The 20462-nt window shown below is 41.6% G+C and overlaps 1 protein-coding gene across 16 annotated transcripts in view; it reads right to left on the bottom strand.

Moving 5' to 3' along the window:
* The window catches only part of Esrrg (estrogen related receptor gamma), a 631549-nt gene that overhangs the window by 165513 nt on the left and 445574 nt on the right, over positions 1-20462 (bottom strand). For all 16 annotated transcript variants that reach the window (XM_052737972.1, XM_052737973.1, XM_052737964.1 and 13 more), the window contains one exon: positions 12275-12690. In XM_052737972.1, the coding sequence (XP_052593932.1) occupies positions 12275-12677 (403 nt within the window). In that variant the 5' untranslated portion in view covers positions 12678-12690. The remainder of the gene's footprint in view (positions 1-12274; positions 12691-20462) is intronic.

The raw sequence follows: 20462 nt of genomic DNA, 5'->3' as shown, positions 1-20462 counted from the left end.
GGTTCCGATTCTCCTGAGACCCAACTGCTCCCAACACTTCAGTTACTGTATCTACAAAAGTATATAGTGATGGTAGACCCTACTGTCCTGGGATGATAAGGAACTAAGAATTCGAGAAGCATTAAAACAACGTGGGCACATGGTAAAAACTAATATATTCAGTATCAGCTCTGGACACATGGCTCCAGTTATGAGCATATTCTACTCTTGCAGAAGACCTGATTGGGTTCCTGACAACCAGGTCAGGAGGTTCATTACCACCTGTAACTTATTACTATTCCAAAGCAATGAATACTCCATCAATAACTGGTATAAAAACATCATATAGAACTTAGGAAACTGACCCAAACTATGTAGACTGTCTGTTTATGTAATTACCTGTAAGTAACTCCAAAGAGGTAAAAGATTTAAAAAATCAAACAAACAACAACAACAAAAAAAAAAACTTTAAATTTGGGCACATGTGAAATTCCTCAAAAATACTTCAACAGTCCCCTCAAAGCCATCAGAAATGCCAATCAAGTAGCATACAAAGAAATGACAGGTGCCCAAGCAGATGTGTGTGTGTGAGTGGGAGGTGGCAAAGTGGCATGGAAGACAGTAAAGCTATTCCCCCAAAGTTACAAAGGATAGTTACACCTGAGCTAGCCATCCATTCCTTGATACATATTCAAAGAAGTGAAAAGTATATTCTTGGAGGGGTGGGGCTGGGGATTGAACTCAGAGTCCCATGTATGTCTGGTGATCTATAGCTAAGCTGCATCCTCCCTACTGACAGAGGACCTGGCTAACTTGCCCAGGGTGACTTTGAAAAAGCTATGCAGTCCAGGTAAGCACTGAACATTTGGGTCCTATGGCCTAGCCTTCAGATCAGAAAATGGTATCTTGCATAGACAGGTATACAATTGCACACTCATTATTTAAGTAGCCAGAAGATAGAGACATCTTAAATGTCTTTCAAGAGATGAATGGATTTTAAAAAAAGCTACATATATACATATATACTCATTTTTCAAAAGGAAGTTCTAGAATATACCAAATGTCATGGATGGGCCTTGGGGATATTAAAATCAGGGCCAGCCACAAGAGACAAATACCAAAGCTGGGGATTTAGCTCAGGGGTGGAACACTTGCCTACCAACTACAAGACCCTGTATTCCTTTCCCTGGCACCAGAAGAAAAATATTGCACGGTTCTCCTGGCTGTTGGTTAAGCTTATGTTCTGTGTCTGGGTTTGTCCACTCATAGGAACAGAAAGCTGAATGTACCCAGGCCATGTCAAGGTCACAGAGTGTGAGGGTCACAAGATGTAACTTTAAGGGTCTGCTACTTGGCCTTGTGAACACAGTTGACACAAGAGGGTAAAGTTCCAAATTTATGTTTTCTTACCATGATAAAATTAAGTTTTAATATCCTATCTACTGATTATAGAGACTGAGGGGAGACTACATGGAAGAACATGAATGTGCAAGGGCCTAGATTCAATGTCCAGCACCAAATACACAAATGTACATGGATGTGCTTCAGCTGTAAGTACCAAAGTTCTTCACCAGAATCCTTCACTGAATTTGCTTTTAGGTAAAATTTTTAGAATGTTGTAAATGAGCGCCAGGTCCAGGACTGAAAGTGGATTAATTCAGTTCATAAGAAGGCGATTAATAACCTTTAGTTCCTAAGATGCTGTCTAAGTTTATTAAGTAATAAATCAGAAAACAGTACAATGACTCTGGGCTTCATCATGAAGAGAAAACAACCCTGCCCTACGCCTCAAAATTTGTCTGTTTCCTGTTGATTGATTGATTAACCCATTGATTGACTATGCTCAGGATAGAACTCAATACCTCATTTTTAGGAAGCAAGGACTCTACCACTGAACCATACCCACCTCCCTGTATTTTGACTTTTGACTGAGTGTGTTGGCTTTCTTCTGAGTCTGAAGAGTCATATTAACCCACATCTTCTTCGTTAATCATCAGAAAGGCATCCAGACCAGCAGGAGCTCCAGACAACCCTACTCTCATGACTTCTTGTTTCTCTGGGTCGTTCAGGTGGACATTCTCATTTATTCCAACTCCATTTATCTATAGCTAATTTTGGCTTTATTGAAGGAAGAGAATTGTCTCATTATATAAAAACAAGCATTTTTGAAAGCCACAAAAAAATCAAGTTTTTCTTAACAGACTTGGCTTCTAGTCAAGGGAGGCGAGAAGGAAAACTAGCACCATGTCAACAAAGGTACTGGTTCTTTTATTTGAGCTTATCTTGTAATCAAAGAATAGCCTCCAGCCTCTTCATCAGTCAACAGATAATGTTGATTATAGTGTCAGGTGCTGAGGGCAAGGCCAGCGGAACTGTAGGCAAAATATCAGATACACTTCACTTCCTGAGAAGTCCCAACACCAGGGCAAAAATTCTTCTTTGCAAAACAGCCAGGAATTAAAGTGGCCCACAAGCTCCTGAGACTGGGAAGGACCATTTCGGTGGTAGACTGCACCAACTAAAACATGCAAGTCCCAGGGAAATCTTTGGAATACAAAAGGCAGGGAGATGGCTTCCTTCCAGTGAGAGAATGCGTCAGACAGGGGTGTCTGAAGAGACAGGGTTAAGATCACTAGCTACTAGGGGAGGAAGCAGGCTTCCTGCTAGTCCCAGGACTTGATCTGAGGGAGTTTCCAGAGATTTAGTTAAACAAAGTTTCAGGAGAATGAAGAAGAGAGAGTGATATGTGAGTTGTGATTGCATGCTTGAGGCAGGGGCTGGAGGAACAGCTCAGTGGTTAAGAACACCTACTGCTCTTATTGAAGACCTGGGTTTGATCCCCAGAGCCCATATGCATATGTAGAGATAAGTTATTATAAATGACAGCTTTACTTTTTCTAGGCTCTGTAACATAGGCCCTGTTTCAAGGGCACTAATATTAGAGTTTCATTTAAAATACAAAGTCTGAAGTATGCTTTCAGAGTTGGCTAAAAAGCTTATTGTTTTTTCAGTTATAGCTATTGCAATTGTGTCATGGCAATTACAGTCCAGTGTTTTTGTCTTGGACACAGTGTCCAACACATTCCAGCTGACCTGGTTATTACTACATAGATGAGGAGTTTCTGATCCTCTTGCCTCCACCTTCAAAGTGCTGGGATTTCATGCATGTGCCGCTAGGCCTGGCTTTTATATGGTGCTGGGGATGGGACCCAGGGCCTCATAAATGCCAACTGAGTCACATCCCCAGCTCTTTGCATAACTGTTCATTTTAGTGCTGGGGATGGGAGGTGGAACTTTGTGTATCCCAGGGAACTGTTCTACCACTGAAATATATATATATATATATATATATATATATATATATATATATGTGTGTGTGTGTGTGTGTGTGTGTGTGTGTGTATGTATATGTATATGTATGTGTATATATGTATGTATGTATATATGTATGTATGTATGTATATATATCCCTACCCCAAGATATTTTAAAAATAAAATAACAACAATGTATGTGATATAACATTGTGATATGCTCTCACTTCTTTCCAAGCACCTTGAAGGGACACAATGGTGGAACATAGGACCAGACATTTTGCACCTCTATTACTCAAAACGTTAATTCTGTTTGCTTAGTTTGACAGTGAATTCAGCTGGGCATTTGAATGTGGTACTAACAGCTTTGTTGAAGCTGGGAGGGTAGTTCTTCCTACAACATTTGCCTGGAAGGGCCAGATACTTGGGTTCAGTCCTCAACACCACAGAATGAAATAAACCAGAAAATGTTTCACTGCCGATTCTTAGAATTTCCTCTCTGAAGCCCTCACACCCTCGCACAGCTGAGTTCTTATCTACTGAACAGATGCTCTAAAAAGCAGACATCAAAATGACACACACACTCAGGTGGCTTTCAAAAATACAGTGCGTATGCAACATTCCTAAATACACATAAATCACACTAGATGTCCTTCTGTTGAAATGGTTGAAATGGGAAGTTTCTCTCCTAAATTCAGAGAGGTAAAAATGTAGTGAGGATCATTGAGTTTATATTCTCCAGTCCTAGATCAAAAACTGTCCATGTATGGGACATGGTGCTGCTGTAATTTTGACATTCTAGAGGCTGAGGCAGGAGAACCAAGAGTTTGAGGCCAACCTTGGCTACACAGTGAGATTGCATAGACGATGGAATCTATGAGAATAATCACTTTGGCTTTACATAATCCAAAAAGCCAACATTTTAAATCAACCATTAATTACTTTATCTTAATTTGTAATCATTCTGTTTTATGCGTCACTAGCTAATATGCATACGTATGTTTACATGTAACTATACTAATGTATGTGTTGATATACCATCACAAATGTGTACATCTAGCCATACATATATACATGTGTATAAACACACATACATACATGCATGGGTACATATACATGTATATACAAACGTATACACACATGTGCATATATACACAGGTATATATATATACACATGTATGTACACACATGCATGTACCTATATGAACACACACATATATTTATGTATAGACACATACATATGAACATAAACACATACATGTACATATACATGTGTTTATCTACATATGCACACATATATACATGCACACACATGTACATATACACATACATATATGCACACAGACACTTGGATCATAATGCTCACAGGTGACTAGTCCACCCAAGGCTAAAAGAGTAAGAAAACAAACACATTGAAAATTCTGATTCTTGAGAAAGCAAAAATATTCACAAAGCTGAGGTGACAGTTTAAAAAAAAACTATCAATGTTATGAATTTACTTAAATTTTGAACATCCACTTAAATAAAGGACACATACACTAGCTGCCTAGGAAGCCTGCAGCGTGAACCTGATTACTCAATACGCCTACACAGTTGCCAGGAGAGTGTTTGGGTCTAGAGAGAATTCAGCCTAACTATGACCAGGAAGTCCAGTGGAACCCTGCCCTTGTGTTCTTAAGACCCAAGCTTGGAGTACTTTTTCATTTTTAAATGGCTCAATAAATAAATAAAAGCTGTCAGTGCAGGACAGAGCAGGGGTGCTGCCCACATGCTCACAGGTAGCTAACATCCTAAGCAGTTTAACTTCTACTGTTTGGTCCATTCCTGGGTAAGTCTGCTGACCGGTGACCTTCAACCACCTGAACGACAGAACAACTTCCCTGACCGCTGACCGTCCAGGCAATCCTCAGGAAATGGATCCCTACCTGCTGCAGAGGAAGTCAGCAATATTCCTACTCTGAAAATGAACACTGGATCAGCAAGGGGGTAATGTAGGCATGAGATCACCTCTGTAATTTAGAATTTGCAACATTAATGCATTTCAAAACTGATTAGGCAGAATTAGCATCAAATGCAAGAAAAAGCGGAAAAGCCAATTAAACTTACCACAAAAACTAGTTCAAGTTCTAAGTTAAAGCGAGTGAATTACAGACAACAATTCTTTTGAAAATATTACCCCTGTCTTCAATTCTGCCTCCAAGCTGATAATCACAGAGATTCATCAAGTTAACTCAGACATCATCCCTGTATTATTTTGGATTTTAATTATAGAGCATAGTTGAGCTTTTAGGTTGACATTTACTATAAAGTTCCATAATTATTTTTCCATGAACTATTTAAGTGGGAGATACTTTAACACATCCCTTTGGAGGCTCATCGGATGCACCTCTCAGTATGTGAGTTCTTACTTTCTCTACTGCTGTAAATGGTCTAAGACTATGATTGTATATGGTGGTAAAAAAAAAAAATGATACATTTCTCCAAGACCCTCCAGGACCACAAGACCTGCTTCCACAAAGAGTTGCACAAAATAATTCACAACGCAAAAGCAGCTGGCAGCACCAGACACAGGCCTAGGCACCGTTCCTCAGGAGCCCTTAGGCCAACCTTCATGTTCAGGGTGTAAGTTGGGATTCTATCAATGCGCTTTGTACCTGAGGTCATGGACGTTGGAGAAAGACCCTCTTATAAAGAATTTGTGAAGGTACCAAGGAGACAACAAGAAACAACTGCTCTGTAGCCCAGATCCTGAGTGCATGTGACCCGCAGTTAGCCTGGCTAGATGGCACAAGCCCAGCCCAAGTCTGAGCAAGCTCTCTGTTAAGTCCACCTTCTGGAAGTGGGAGGGACTAAGCGCCGTGGTTGGTGCACACTATTAAGAGATCTGTGAGGGGTGCCTGGGGCAGATGTTTGGAGGAGGTTATTGGGCTTGGAGATATTGAGCAAGGCTTTCAACCTGTGAATAGAGCAAGATGGTAGGACAGAGGCAGGATGGGAAAGCAACTGAACTGTAAGTTTCTGATAGATGCATCTTCCACAACTACTTTGGAACACAAACCCTCCAGGATTTTTAAAATGAAAAGTACAGAATGGACCTCTCAGTCACTGAAAGTGTGCTTGGTCCAGTAAGAAAATAGGACATTTTTATTCAGCAGTAAATCTTGACATATGACTTTAACGTATTTGCACATATGGGGTGTCATTTCTGTGGTTGTTGTTGGTCTGGTCAGACATTTGACAAGTACTGGACCAGGCAGAGATTAAGTATCTTGGGACAGTAAATATGTCTTAGGGACTGTGTTCTATGCAATTTGTTTCATTGTTTTATTGAACTTTTAACGCTGTTTAAAACCTGTAAGTCCAAAGTACTGTCTCAGGCCCCAGTGTTCAAATTAAAATCTGTGCAAATAGTGCTCTCTGTCTCTGCAGCCCTTAAATCCCACCTTGACACTTTTTTGTGTATGTGTGTGGCTTTGTTTTGTTTTCTACCACAAAGTTATTTATTTTTGAGGTATGAGAAATAAAAGGCAGGGCCTAATGCATACCAGGCAAGTGTGCTGCCCCGAGCTGCATCCTGAGCACTTTTTCTTGCCGACAGGATCCCACTATGTAGCCCAAGCTAGTCTTGAACTCACAAGATCTCATTTCGGCTTCCCTAGGGCTGGGACCATAAACACACACCACATGCTCAGTGGGGAACTCAGTGTTTAAGGCAAGTTCCAAGATTCTGTTTTCCTTGTTTAATTTTTTCCTGTTTTCGGTGTGTGTGTGTGTGTGTGTGTGTGTGTGTGTGTGTGTGTGTGTGTGTGTGTATGTGTGTGTGTATGTGTGTGTGTGTGTATGTGTGTGTGTGTATGTATGTATATGTGTGTGTATGTGTGTGTGTATTGTGTGTGTATGTATGTGTGTGTGTATGTGTGCGTGTGTGTGTGTGTGTGTGTGTGTGTGTGTGTGTGTGTATGTGTGTAAACAGAAAGTGAGCCTACATTGCTAGGGCCTTACATATGCTCGGTAAACCTTCTACCACTTGATCACTGGGCACTGTCGGCTCCAAATCCTATAGCGAAATCCTACATTCTTAAATGTATAATTTCCTGTTTTGAAATGGGGGTAGGGGGCCTTTGTGTATAAAACCAATTTTCTTTATTCTAATATTGGAATAAAAGTGTTTTCTGTTAAATGTATTGATTTGTTTTATGTATTTTTTCTTTTTGAAAACAAAAAGTCCAAAGAAAATTGCTAGGGACAAGGAAAATAAAAAAACAAAAACAAAAACCTTCCCCATTTATATATGAATTACAACTCAAAGTATAATTAGAAAAAAAAAACAAAACAAGAGCAATGATGTCAGACTTCCCAAGGTATTAATAACAAGGGGAACAGGCAGCCATCACAATCCTGTCAACTGTTAGGGTGACATTGGACAGAAACGTCAAAGTCCTTACAAGTACCATTCCAGCATCTTAATGGCTGGGATGTGGGCAAGTGGAGGCTAGAAGCTCAGATATATAAGTCCCTGGGTTGCCTCCCTAGCTCTCCGCAAAATCAAGCAAAAAGCCCCCCAAAAACAAAGCCTTGAATCTTGCCCACTTCTGACCTTATCGAGTAGTTCCTTGGAAATTATTAATAAATAGAATACACCTTTCTAACTGGCATTCAATGAAATCCATAATTAATTGCCTTTTCAAGAGTAAAATACCATAGTCAGCTTTGAAAGAACAATCCTCAATACTTTTGTCAAAGCTTGCCTTGATATATGTTTAATTCCAACTTCACGAATTATTTGGTCCACCTTTTCATTCCTTTTGTCTTTTTCTTTAGGGTGGATTCCTTCTATGGAGGCCAGGCTGCCTTCAAACAGGCAGCCTCCTGCCTCCGCCTTCCCAGACACTGGGGTTGTAGGTATGCAGCACCATGGCCAGTTTTGGTTTTGTTGCCTCTTTTTTTAAAAAAAAAAATTTGATCGAACTTTTTGAAAATATGTTTTTACTTTAAAGATTTTAATTAGATTTATTTCCAATTTCAGAGTTGGGCTACATTTTATTCCATAAAATAGGATGTGTTTTCTTGTCCATTCTAACTCATATTTATTACACGTCAATAATCAAATAAATCCACCAAATAAGTCATTGTAGTAAGAAGAAAGATTCTGAAGAGGCATTACTGCCCACAGATTAGCCTTTGGATACACTTGTCTCTTAGGAAGTCACAGCGACCAGAACCAGACTCTGGTGAGGCCGAGGTCACACTTACATAATGCCCTGGCCATCGGGGCTGTAAGACAGAAGTAGGCAGGCCTGGTTCTCAAGGGGAGTTATGTAATCTCTGCTCATTCCCTGAAGAGTTCGCAGGGAAGGGAGGGAAACACTACTACCTGTCAAGGATAATTTGCTTAGATGCTGCCCTGAGTCCCAAGAGTCGCTCTCTGCCCCTTCCTCATAGGAACACAGACTTGTGAGACTGCAATATGCATGGGCTACTTTCAACATCTTTGGAGTTCAGTCACCACTGTTTGGCCACAAAAAGGTGAGTCTGTTCCAATCTTCCTTACAATTACCGCCCTAATTATTACATTATACTTTCACAATTTAATCCCTTTATTTGCCTCACTGCCTTTTTGGGGCTAAGTGAACAGCACAGTGTGAACCCTGATGATGCGGCTAGCAGGGTAGCCTTACAGAGTGTGGCCCAGCTGCCAGCTCCAAGCACAACCAGGTGGGCAAGACCAGAGTGCTAATCGGGACAGTGACATCTCTGTCTCCTGCTCAAAATCCTTGAAACTCATTCTCCCCAGTGCGGAGGAAGATCCAGCACTCTGCATCTATGCCAAGAATCACCCTGTGCCTTGCTCTGCTAAGCTTTGGGTAACGGCCGGCATCCTAAAAGATAATCACACCCAGAACATGGATGGCTCTCTGCCAGTGGCTGCTCAGTCAATAACTATTTTGTTCACATCAAAGTAATAATCTGTTAAAAACAAACCAAAACCAAACAGCAACCAAAAGAAACCAAAAAAAAAAAAAAAACAAAAAAAAAAAAAACAAAAAACTATTGGTATTTTCCTCTGAACGAAGTACAGGGAAGAACAGACTTCAGTCCTCTCCACTACTCTAAGAAGTTGATGCCTCCACAATGCAAGAGACTTGTAGAGGAAGAATCCATCTTAACTCGCAAGCTTGAGAAAAATGATTTGCAAAAGATGCTGAGAAGATGAAATGGAACTCCAGCCAGCACACTATGGGAATCACGCAGGCTCTGGAAATATTTGTTGGTAAATGGTACTGGTTTGTACTGTGAGAGTCGACTGTTTTTATCAGCCTAGACTGTATTTGTTCATTCATACCAAAACATTTATCTTCATGTCAGGTCAAAGGCTATATAAATTTAACAAAAAGTACTAACAATTTGAATTTTATATACTCTGTAATCCTAGGATTATAGTAATGTTGGCCAATGGCTGTTACAACAAATCAAAGGTTTGGGGTGTTTCATCCTTAAATTTTGCCACTATCAGTGAAGAGGATGAAGATATACTTCAGCCAAATGCCGCAATAAATACTCTTACATTTGTTGTTGTTGTTGTTGTTTCTGGTGGTGGTTAAAGAATTGAACCCAGGGACTTTTCTATGATAAGTCCATGCTAGGTCACTGAGTCTCATCTTCAACCTCTACATGTGACTTTGTTCTTACATCTGTCCTTAAGCATTGTATCAACTAGGTATGGGTATTTACAAAAAAATCCATGGGTTGGAGGATTTTAACAAGAAAAAAACAAAGCACGGTCTTCTGACCCAGAAAATGGGAAGATGCATCTATTAGTGTTGAATAAAGTCATGAATATACTACATGAACTTCGATGTATATTTCACTTTAAATCACAAGAGCCTATGGAAATATTTGCTCTATTACATAAGAGCTATGATGTCTTGAACAGTGTATGAACCTAGGGTTTCAGGCATGGTAACGATGAGTCTAGAAATGAGCTTACATTCAGCATCATCTTTGTGTGCTGTCCGTAAACCCTGTGTTCTCAGCCACAGACGAGGAAGTAGCAAGAAAGAATGTAAACGAAAAGGGGAGGGGAGTGGTCCAAGGCAGAGCCTGTACTCAGCATGCAAGGGGCTTGGCTTCCATCCCCAGCACCCAATGTCAAACACAACAAAAAGCAAGGATGGGGAGCTACTCCACATGCACAGAAGAGGTGCAAAAAAATATGTAAAAAGTATTAGTGCTTAGCAAGGGACATGTCTCTTATTTATAAATACCAGCAGATGATCATGGCCCTTAAGGTTCTGAATAACCTGATTTGACTTATGTTCCAGAAAGGGCCTTCCAATACCTGGTAGGATGCCATTGGTAAATCGGCATCAGTGTGATTCAGGGTAGCATTCTCCAACCTCAGCACCTAGAAGACTGTGGCTTCTAGCTTGCCAGGCTCACACCAGAGACTCTTCTGAGTTAGTCTAGGAGGAGGCCTAGGGTTTGCATTTGCTAGTGATGCTGACAGTTCCAGTCCATCCAACACACTTGGAGGACTACTGGTACATTAACACAGCACAGTACACTGACTCATCACCTTGACTTCATGCTAGGGATCACTTGGGAACTGACAAAAATCCTCCCTAGCCTTGGTCATAGCCAAGACAAATTAATACAGAACTTAGGGGCTCAGGCTCTGGGAGAAATATCTAAGAACATCATTTCCAGGAAAATTCCAATAATCAGAAAAGCTTGGTAAGTATAGATACGTGAAAAGTCAGACTTTGTGTATATGACTAGCTGTTGAACATACATATATTAGGGGCTGGGATGTGGCTCAGTGGTAGAGTGCATACAGAAGACCTGGAGTTCAACCCCAATGTAAACGTATCATCTATTTGTCTGTCTGTCTGTCTACCTGTCTGCCTCTATCTATCATCTATCTATCTATCTATCTATCTATCTATCTATCTATCTATCTACCTACCTATCTATCATCTATCTATAGATCTGTCAGCTATATATTCTATCTATCTATCTATCTATTTATCTATCTATCTATCTATCTATCTTTACCTATCAACCCCCTGTGTGTGTGCACAAGCATGCATGTATATACCATGAGCAGAATAATTGGTGTGCTTTAGACCCTTCATATATAATTAGTCTTTCTTCCCCTCATGAACGTCAAAAGTGTGTCACAAGGGATATATACACACATATGTGTGTGTGTGTGTGTGTGTGTGTATGTGTGTGTGTGCTGAGTTCTATATTTGTATGTGACTAGTTTAAAGGAACAGGTACAAATTTCAATCATTCTACATTTTGCATAGGAAATAAGCATGTTATTTCTAAATCTAGAGATTTATAAAGGTTTGGTTATACATCACTGGCATTTGTTTGGAGAAATGTTTTATACTTAAATGCAATTTCCTTGGCATAATTTTTATATAAATTCATTAGTAAACATGGGTAACATATACCCAACTACAAGGAAAAGACGTGGAATTCATGATAAATATGTCTAGAGTGGCAGTTCTCAAGCTGTGACCCTTGGACTGCCAGGATCATATCCTTGGCAATTTCTGAGGAATGTAAATTCTCAGGCACCACCATAGGTCTGGAGAGAGAACACAGTAATCTACATGTTAGTGAGATCACCAAGGGATTTTAATATAGAAGCATAATACAGAAGCATTGGTCTCAATACTCAACACTTCCTCAAATCTATGAGAAAAGCAATGTGATGAACAGCACTATGAAACTTGTGTGCACTGCTCAGCTGTTTTGCAGACCTACCATGCTCTCTGAAACTCCTTCATTATCATTGCCTACAGAGAGCTCCGTAGTGAAACAGGGGTGTGTGTGGTGTACACCTGGAAAGTGGTTATTCCATAACTCCATGTAGTTGTGTTTTCTAAATGGTATTATTGGTGTGCATGGCATGAAATAGGAGAATTAGCACCAGAGAAGAGAAATAGAGTTGGATGGGGTAGGCACTCACCTTGAATCGTCCTCTTGAAGAATGCCTTGCAGGCTTCACATGATGCCACCCCATAGTGGTAGCCAGAGGCAATGTCGCCACACACTAAGCACAGTCTCTTGGGCATGGAGTTGAGCATATATTCACACTTGGTCTGGGGATCCTCAACGATGGTGCTGGAGCAGTCATCATACAGTTTCCGGACAGGCCCGCTACCTCCCAGGATAGGAGCAGAGGGGTAGAGAGGTGGCGAGTCCAGTCCGTTCTGATGGCCATTCATGGTTGAACTGTAACTCCCACTGGCGTCGGAAGAACCACCAGGGCTGTGGTGGTTGACGCTGTCCGTCAGGGAGGCTGGGCTGGAGGGTTCCGTCTTGATGAAGGACGAACAGCTGGAATCAATGTGTCGATCTTTGTTTGACATTCTGCAGAGAAGCCTGAGAATGAGGGGGAGACAAGGAGAAAAAGAGAAAGAAAGAGAGAGAATGTTAAACAGTCCCAAAGATGTAGACACAAAGACATGGCAGAGAGGGGAAGATAAAGAAAGGGGAGAAAGAGAGCAGCGGTATTGGGTATTGGGATGTTAAAGGCATTGCTCTTTAAGAGTGCTTCCTAAGGGCTGGGACGACCCATCATTCACTCTCCAGTCAATACCTCTTGTTCTACAAGAAGGTAATCAGCATAAGGGCATGACAGGGTTACATCAAAGCTCCCAGACAGGCCATAAACAAATGCTCTAAAGGGTCTGGTAGCTTTTATTTTATCTTTCTCTTGAAGAACCACTGTCAATGCTACCCCGGCTCTCCAGATTCTAAATTTATCAACAGCGCTGTGGTGATTTGCAAAGTCCCTGTCATTCCTCAAATTGCATTTATCTCCACTCTATGTTCCACTCCACATCCAGATGCTGGATTCATTTTATCCTCAACAGAATCCAACTTTTCTTTTGCAGCCAGCGCAGATATTCTCAGGCTCTGTAATGATGGTTTCTAAGCACCAACTCACCAGTTTCACACAACTTAGTGAAAGATTGACAACACTGATTAGTAAATAATTTGTGTGAGTGCGAGCATGTGTGTGTGTATGTGTGTGTTTGTGTGTGTGTGTGTGTGTGTGTGTGTGTGTGTGTGTGCGCGCACATATGCCCGTGCATACACACATGCCTCAGGGAGAGGGAAAGAGAAAGAGAATTCTTGAAAGATGGCTCTAAAAAATTCTGCTTGAATTCTACAGTACCTATGAGTCAGGAAATCTGAGACATCCTGTGCTGTAGCACAGGAAAGTATCTCATCGTTTTAGAAAAATGAGATTTATGATGGTCCTCTCCTTGACTCCCCCTTAACATCAGACCTTATGAAAGCTCTGGGATGAGGTGCCTAACCTGACAAACTATTTCTCTAACCTAAAAGAAACACATCACCCCCACTCTCTCCGTTGGCCCCATAAGTGGGTAGATTTCTATAAAGGTAATTAGATGCAAAGACGTAATTGGTCCTCTTGGCTTTCTGCCTCATCATGGTGTAAAACTCCTCTTAGGCAAGTCTCTGAGAACCCCAGTAGCCACTATGAAGAGGTGACAGTTGAGAAAGGGACTTAGATAATTGCTTCCCAGTGGAAAGTTGATTTATGGGGATCCCACTGTGTGATGGTCATTCTCTAGGATTTGGGGGAGTAGTCACAGTATAACGGAATGGATGCAATTATCACTTCCACTATAAATCTAATGATATTTTATCACCGAACAAATTTCATGCCCTCCTTCATGTCTCCCTTCCCCCATTGTTTCAATTCCTTTTAAATAAAGGGAGGATACTGAGGAATTTCCTATCAGAAATGTCCACCTCACTCTTCTAAGTGGCAGTCTCATGAACAAAGCACAAAGGCAGGGATTTGCCTCTTCCTCGAATACATTTCCCTGTGGGAACTTCCCTGCTCCCTGAAGCCAAGCCATATCACCATGTGCTGAAAGGAGGAAAAAGCCCCCCGAGGCCCCCTTGCCTTCCCTTCCCAAGAACCAGGGAGAGAAAAACTATCCCCCTTGCCAGCCCTGGCGACAGCTTCTCTCCCTCCTGCATCTGCTTGTCCCCGTCACTGCTAATGAGCATTGTAATTAATAGATTTTTCTCCCTGTCCCCCTGCCTGCACTCGGGGCTGAGCGTTCTCCTCAAGAAAGAAAGCGGGTTGGCAGCGGCTCGACTTACAGCAGCCCTGCGACTTCCTTTTAATTTAAAACTCTTACGTTGCCCCTTCACTTACTCCCTTAGAGTGACTGGACTGCTCGCATATACGTTATGATCTCAGGCTACTGGTTAGAAGTTATTAGACTACTAAAGCATAGATGTTCTCTCCCCTTCTCTTCTCTCACAACTATGGCCATTAACTCCTTCACTGTGCGCGCAGGCACACACGTGCGTACACACACACACACACACACACACACACACACACACACACACACACCCTGGAGAATTTTCTTTTTTTCCCTCCTCCTAAGCACTCCTGCTGTGGGGCACGGTCTGAGCTGCCCCATCACAAACACACCGCCTCTTCTCCAGCCAGTGCCTCTAAACTTCACGGTCCCTCATCTTTGTCCCCTTTGTTGTTTTGTTGTTGCTGCTTTTTTTGTTTTTGTTGTTGTTGTTGTTGTTGTTTGTTTTCGTTTTTGTATTTCTCCTTGACTTCTAAAATTTGTCATCTACTAGTTTAAGGAACGGGGCCAGAAATTAACATGCCATTTATGGGACAGCTATTTGCTAAGTGTACATGTCAAAGGCGCGTTGTTCAGATCTATCCATGAAAAATGAGGAGACTTTAGCCAGCTGTCTCGTTCAAAACCTCAGTCCATACTTTACGGTAACCTGGAAGCTAGAAGGGGGTTCAGGGGGCGTTGCTGCCAAGGAAGCTCCTGGAACAGGGACAGGATCTTCTGAATGAAATCTGGTCACTCAAGTCACAAACGAAAGCAGACAAGCTGGATTTGCACTGTAGGTTGTATGTGGTTCTTTTCCAACATAAACTGTGCCCTTAATTAATAACTTTTGCCTAGTGGAACTATGTATAAGATTGTCGTTAATCAAAGGCTTATGGGTGCGCCAGACACTGAGGTGAACATAAACACTACCTCATTTAATATCTGACACATTTGTCTTGTGTGTGTGTATGTGTGTGTGTATGTGTTTGTGTTTGTGTGTGCGCGCACACGTGCATGCCTAGGAGGGGCTTACCTTTAAGAAATTAAGCATCAGATGTTCTGAAGTATAATGAAGGTTATATAGACAGGAATTAGAACTGTGGTTTGAACTCACATCTCATTCCAAACTTTGGAGCAGAAATGTCTAAAAGCCAACAGAACTTTCAATAATGCTTACTTATATTCTACAACATAATTGAGAAGCTGGACAGATAGCTCAGTGGTTAAGGGCATGTGGTACTATTGCAAAAGAACATTAATTTGGTTCACAGAACCCACAACAGGTGACTCACAACTGTCTGTATCTCTCTCTGGCTCCAATGGATCCTACAGACCTTCTTCTGACCTCTACAGACACTACACCCATGTGTATATAACCTGCCCTGCAATATACATGTCATTCATTATTTTTAGTTTAAAAGTCTTTAAAATATACTTCCCTGGGCCCTAGGGCACATACCTGTAACCCTATCTGCTGGCAAGATTACAATAAGGGCCCCACAAATTCAATACTTGTTTGGACTACAAACTATAAACAGTGAGTTTAAGGCCAGCATACGCAACTCAGAGCTGTCTCAAAAAACAAGAATCCAAGGCCTGCGGAGACAGTGCTACCTCAATTCAATCCCAGAATCCACCTTTAAAAAAAGTGCTGGGCACTGGTGACCTGCATCTGTATGCCCAGGCCTGAGGACGCCGAGAGAGGTGGGTGCTGGGTCTCAATAGCCAGCATCCTAACCTACTTGCCACAGTCCAGGTGAGTGAGAGACTCTGTCTCAAAATTAAAAAAAAAAAAAAGAAAGAATGAATGAAAAAAGAGAAGGACAAGAAAGAGAAGGAGGAGGGAAGCAAAACAAGTAAAAAAAAAAAAGTGGACAGCACCTAAGAATGAACAACCAAGGATGTGTTCTGGTTTACCACGCAGGCCCTACACGTGTAGGCACCTGTAAACACGTGTATACTTGCATGAACACACACACACACACACACACAGTCTCTCACATTAATAAAAAACACAAAAGACACACATAAAACTGTTGAGGATGTAGTTGAGGAAGGTTACTTGCATGAGGCCATGAGGCCAAACCCAGTACAACTAAATACATAAATAAAAATAGCTGAGCCAGACAGGGTAGAGAAGGTATGCACAGAGACCAGCAGGGACAGAGGTGTACGCACAGAGACCAGCAGGGACAGAGGTGTATACACAGAGACCAGCAGGGACAGAGGTGTACGCACAGAGACCAGCAGGGACAGAGGTGTATACACAGAGACCAGCAGGGACAGAGGTACACACAGAGACCAGCAGGGACAGAGGTGTATACACAGAGACCAGCAGGGACAGATGTACACACAGAGACCAGCAGGGACAGAGGTGTACACACAGAGACCAGCAGGGACAGAGGTGTATACACAGAGACCAGCAGGGACAGAGGTGTATACACAGAGACCAGCAGGGACAGAGGTACACAGAGACCAGCAGGGACAGAGGTACACACAGAGACCAGCAGGGACAGATGTACACACAGAGACCAGCAGGGACAGAGGTGTATACACAGAGACCAGCAGGGACAGAGGTACACACAGAGACCAGCAGGGACAGAGGTGTACACAGAGACTAGCAGGGACAGATGTACACACAGAGACCAGCAGGGACAGAGGTATACACAGAGACCAGCAGGGACAGAGGTACACACAGAGACCAGCAGGGGACAGATGTGTATACACAGAGACCAGCAGGGGACAGATGTACACACAGAGACCAGGAGACAAGGGTACACACAGAGTCCAGCAGGTACAGAAGGTATACACACAGAGACCTTCTGCTTTGGCTTCTTAGCTAATTCCTCCACTGTTCAGCTGTAATGGAAAGGTAACAGGAGGCCCCCACCCTGGCTGCTGATCTGCCCTGTTGAGTGACGCCCAAACAGAATCCCCCAAAGAACACAGTTGTCTACTAATCACAGCTGAGCTCATTACAGCGAACACTTCCTAGACGCCATTGCATTATAACCTGAAACCACAGCCAGTCTTAATTCTCCAGCTCCTGGTCTCTGAAACTCTACAGCTCTATTATTCAAGCCTGAAATATTCACAACTATCTATAAATTCAATTGTCAGCTGGTGGGTTTTATTCTAGACTTCACTCCAATCTAAAATTAGAGGCACTAAAATTCACATTAACTCTAAGAGGAATGTACTGAATAAGACTTTATTTCAAAAGAACACCTTTTTGTCAGAAAGAACCGTTTTCAGGATGATGGCTTTATCTGTAGCCAAAGTGAATAAGCCCAATTCCACATTATGCTGTTAATGCAGAAATTTTAGGTCACATTGGATTAATAAAAAAAAGGTCTAAATTTAGTTAAGAATTATGAATAGAAATAACATGTGTCAAAATGTGTAGGTAATATTTACTTTAAAGCTTCAATACAGTTTACGTTTATTTTATTATTTTAGGTGAAAAGAAAAGGACAAGGAGAGACAGCTTTCAAAAACCCCGTGAAGGAAGTAGAGAGGAATTATCAAGAACACTTTTGAGCTCAGGGGTAGAGGCCCGCCTAGCTAGCGTTCATAAGGTTCTGGGTTCAATTCTCAGAACTGGTCTTTTTTTTTAGTGACAATGACATTTGTATAAAAGGGACAAAGTTTGTGGAATTTAACAACCTTCCTGAAACGTAAAGACTTAAAGAAATATTTGCCATACCGCTTAAGACATGCATGCTCTCAAGCAATTCTGATTATCATGCCTCCACATAGAAATACTTCTCAGTCATGCCTAGGGGTCTGCAAGTTATTATTATATATTTTATATCGCTTATAATTATATAAAGCATATTATATTCCTAATTATTTGCATATTAATTAGATTGTGTAAATGATTATATAAATTATTTTGGTGCTAGGTATTAAAGGTGAGGAAAACCAAACTTCTTAGTAAATGCACTGTTTGATTAACTATAGTGAACATTTGTGCAGAGTGAGAGAGAAAACGTGGAAAAAAGGAAATGATCAATTAAAGTTGTTGCTGTAGGGGAAACAAGACAACAATTTGTGAGTTAACATTCAATTTATATTATAATTATCAAGCTAATTGTTTCTAGCAATACAGGTACTATGTAAGCTTGAATGAAGGGCCACCAGTTTGAGTCTTCACACTTCTATATCGACATGCAGGGTGGTCTACATTTCAAAGAAGGGATCCAAGCTTGGAAAACACTTTGGTTTGTTAAATGCTAATAAACAAAAATTTTCAGTAATATTACTTACTTTTAGCTAATTCCTCAAAACATGAGTTCTTTTCTAAGTATTTGTTAATTTTTTGTAAGTCTGAGTGTTTTGTGCACATGCATGATGTGGTGCATGCACATGCTCAGGGCTTGCAGCCTTCAGAAGTAGGTGTCAGATCCCCTGCAACTGGAGTTACACAGTTGTGAGCCACCATGCAGGTGCTGAGAACTGAACCCCGGGCCTCTGCAAGAGTGCACATAACTGCTGACCCATCTCTCCAGCCCCCAACAAGGAGTTTTTAATGTATTACATTTATGCATGCATATGTGTGTGCATGACATGGCATGTGTGTAAGGTCTGAGGACAGCTTGCTGGTTTTACAGTTCAGGTTCTAGAGAGAAAATTCGGATTGTTAATGTTCCTCTGCAAATGCCTTTACTCCTGATCCATCTCCCTAGCCCCAAATATGAGTTCTTTTTTTTTTTTGGTTTTTCAGAGACAGGGTTTCTCTGTGTAGCTTTGTGCCTTTCCTGGATCTTGCTCAGCAGACCAGGCTGGCCTCGAACTAGAGATCTGCCTGGCTCTGCCTCCCGAGTGCTGGGATTAAAGGTGTGCGGCACCACCACCTCCCGGCCAAATATGAGTTCTTAACACACCTATGTCTTATTTTCCTTTGTGTTTGTTTTGAAACAGGGTCTTGTGATTTAGCCCAGCCTGGCCTGGGACTGTGATCTACTCAGGCCCTCAGTATTCCTAATGTGGGATGACAGGAAAACAGCTATATTTTACCAAGCTAATTTTGCACAAAAGGAGTATATTTTCTAATCCTATAAAAGAAAAAAAAAACCTAAAAACAAAACAAATAAAAAAGGTTCACAATCCTGCAATCTCTGAAGTTGAGAGTTGAGGCAGGAGAACAGGAGTTGGAAGCCATTCTGGGCTATGCATCCAAGATGTCTCAAAAGGAAAACAAAGTTCATATGTCTTAGAGGAAACTGTGTGTAGCAGTCTCCCTGTCCTCTCTTGATTATCACACTCAGGCAAGGCCTGAAACTTTTCCTATATGGATACCAGTGGCAAACAAATTCCAAAGCTAAATAAGGGTTGCTTGATGATGTCAGCACTCTGTTTCTTCTGTGAGCTCCTGGAGGGTCTAAATAGGTACCTGTCATCATTAAAATTCAAAATGTTTTAAAAACATCTCTCCAGCGTGTGTGCATGAGGACCCAGAAGCCAGAAATGGGGCACACTTACAAAAGATTCACAGGATTTCAGGATCAGAAAGGAGGGTGACATGGCTGTCATGGAACTGTCACGTACTCAAAGTAGGCCTGAACAGACAGGGACTGGTCAGTTTTCTACCTTCAGAACTCATCAGAGGAAATATTTAAGTACTTTCGTTTAAAAGAAAAATCATGCTCTCAGTAGCCTCTAGTTATTTTTCATCAATGCTTTTAGAAGAAGCCCCTAGTCTAAGGCCGCATCCCCTCCAGGGACAGGTTGCAGAGCCAGTGACCCCAGTTTGGCTCCCCTGGCAGCCTGAGTTACAACTTCAACCAAGACTCCGCAATGTGGTCCCCACCCCACCCCCTCAACTAATTGCACTCTGGAAAGTGGCAAAATGTGAATCACTTAGTAAGGAAATGGGCACCAGCTGCTATTGTGAGAGACTGGAGATGCTGAAGAAGGGGAGAGCAGCCGAGTGAAGTGTCATGCCAGAAATCAACGGTGCAACGTGTGATTTGAGAAAACATGACTACTTTGGAGAGACAGGGTGTCATTATGGCT

This window comes from Peromyscus californicus, unplaced genomic scaffold (assembly GCF_007827085.1).
Source record: "Peromyscus californicus insignis strain IS unplaced genomic scaffold, ASM782708v3 Scaffold_14__1_contigs__length_90479793_seg_2, whole genome shotgun sequence".
Taxonomy (NCBI): Eukaryota; Metazoa; Chordata; class Mammalia; order Rodentia; family Cricetidae; genus Peromyscus; species Peromyscus californicus.
Note: the sequence above shows the minus strand (reverse complement) of the source record. Positions and strands in the feature narration are given on the sequence as shown.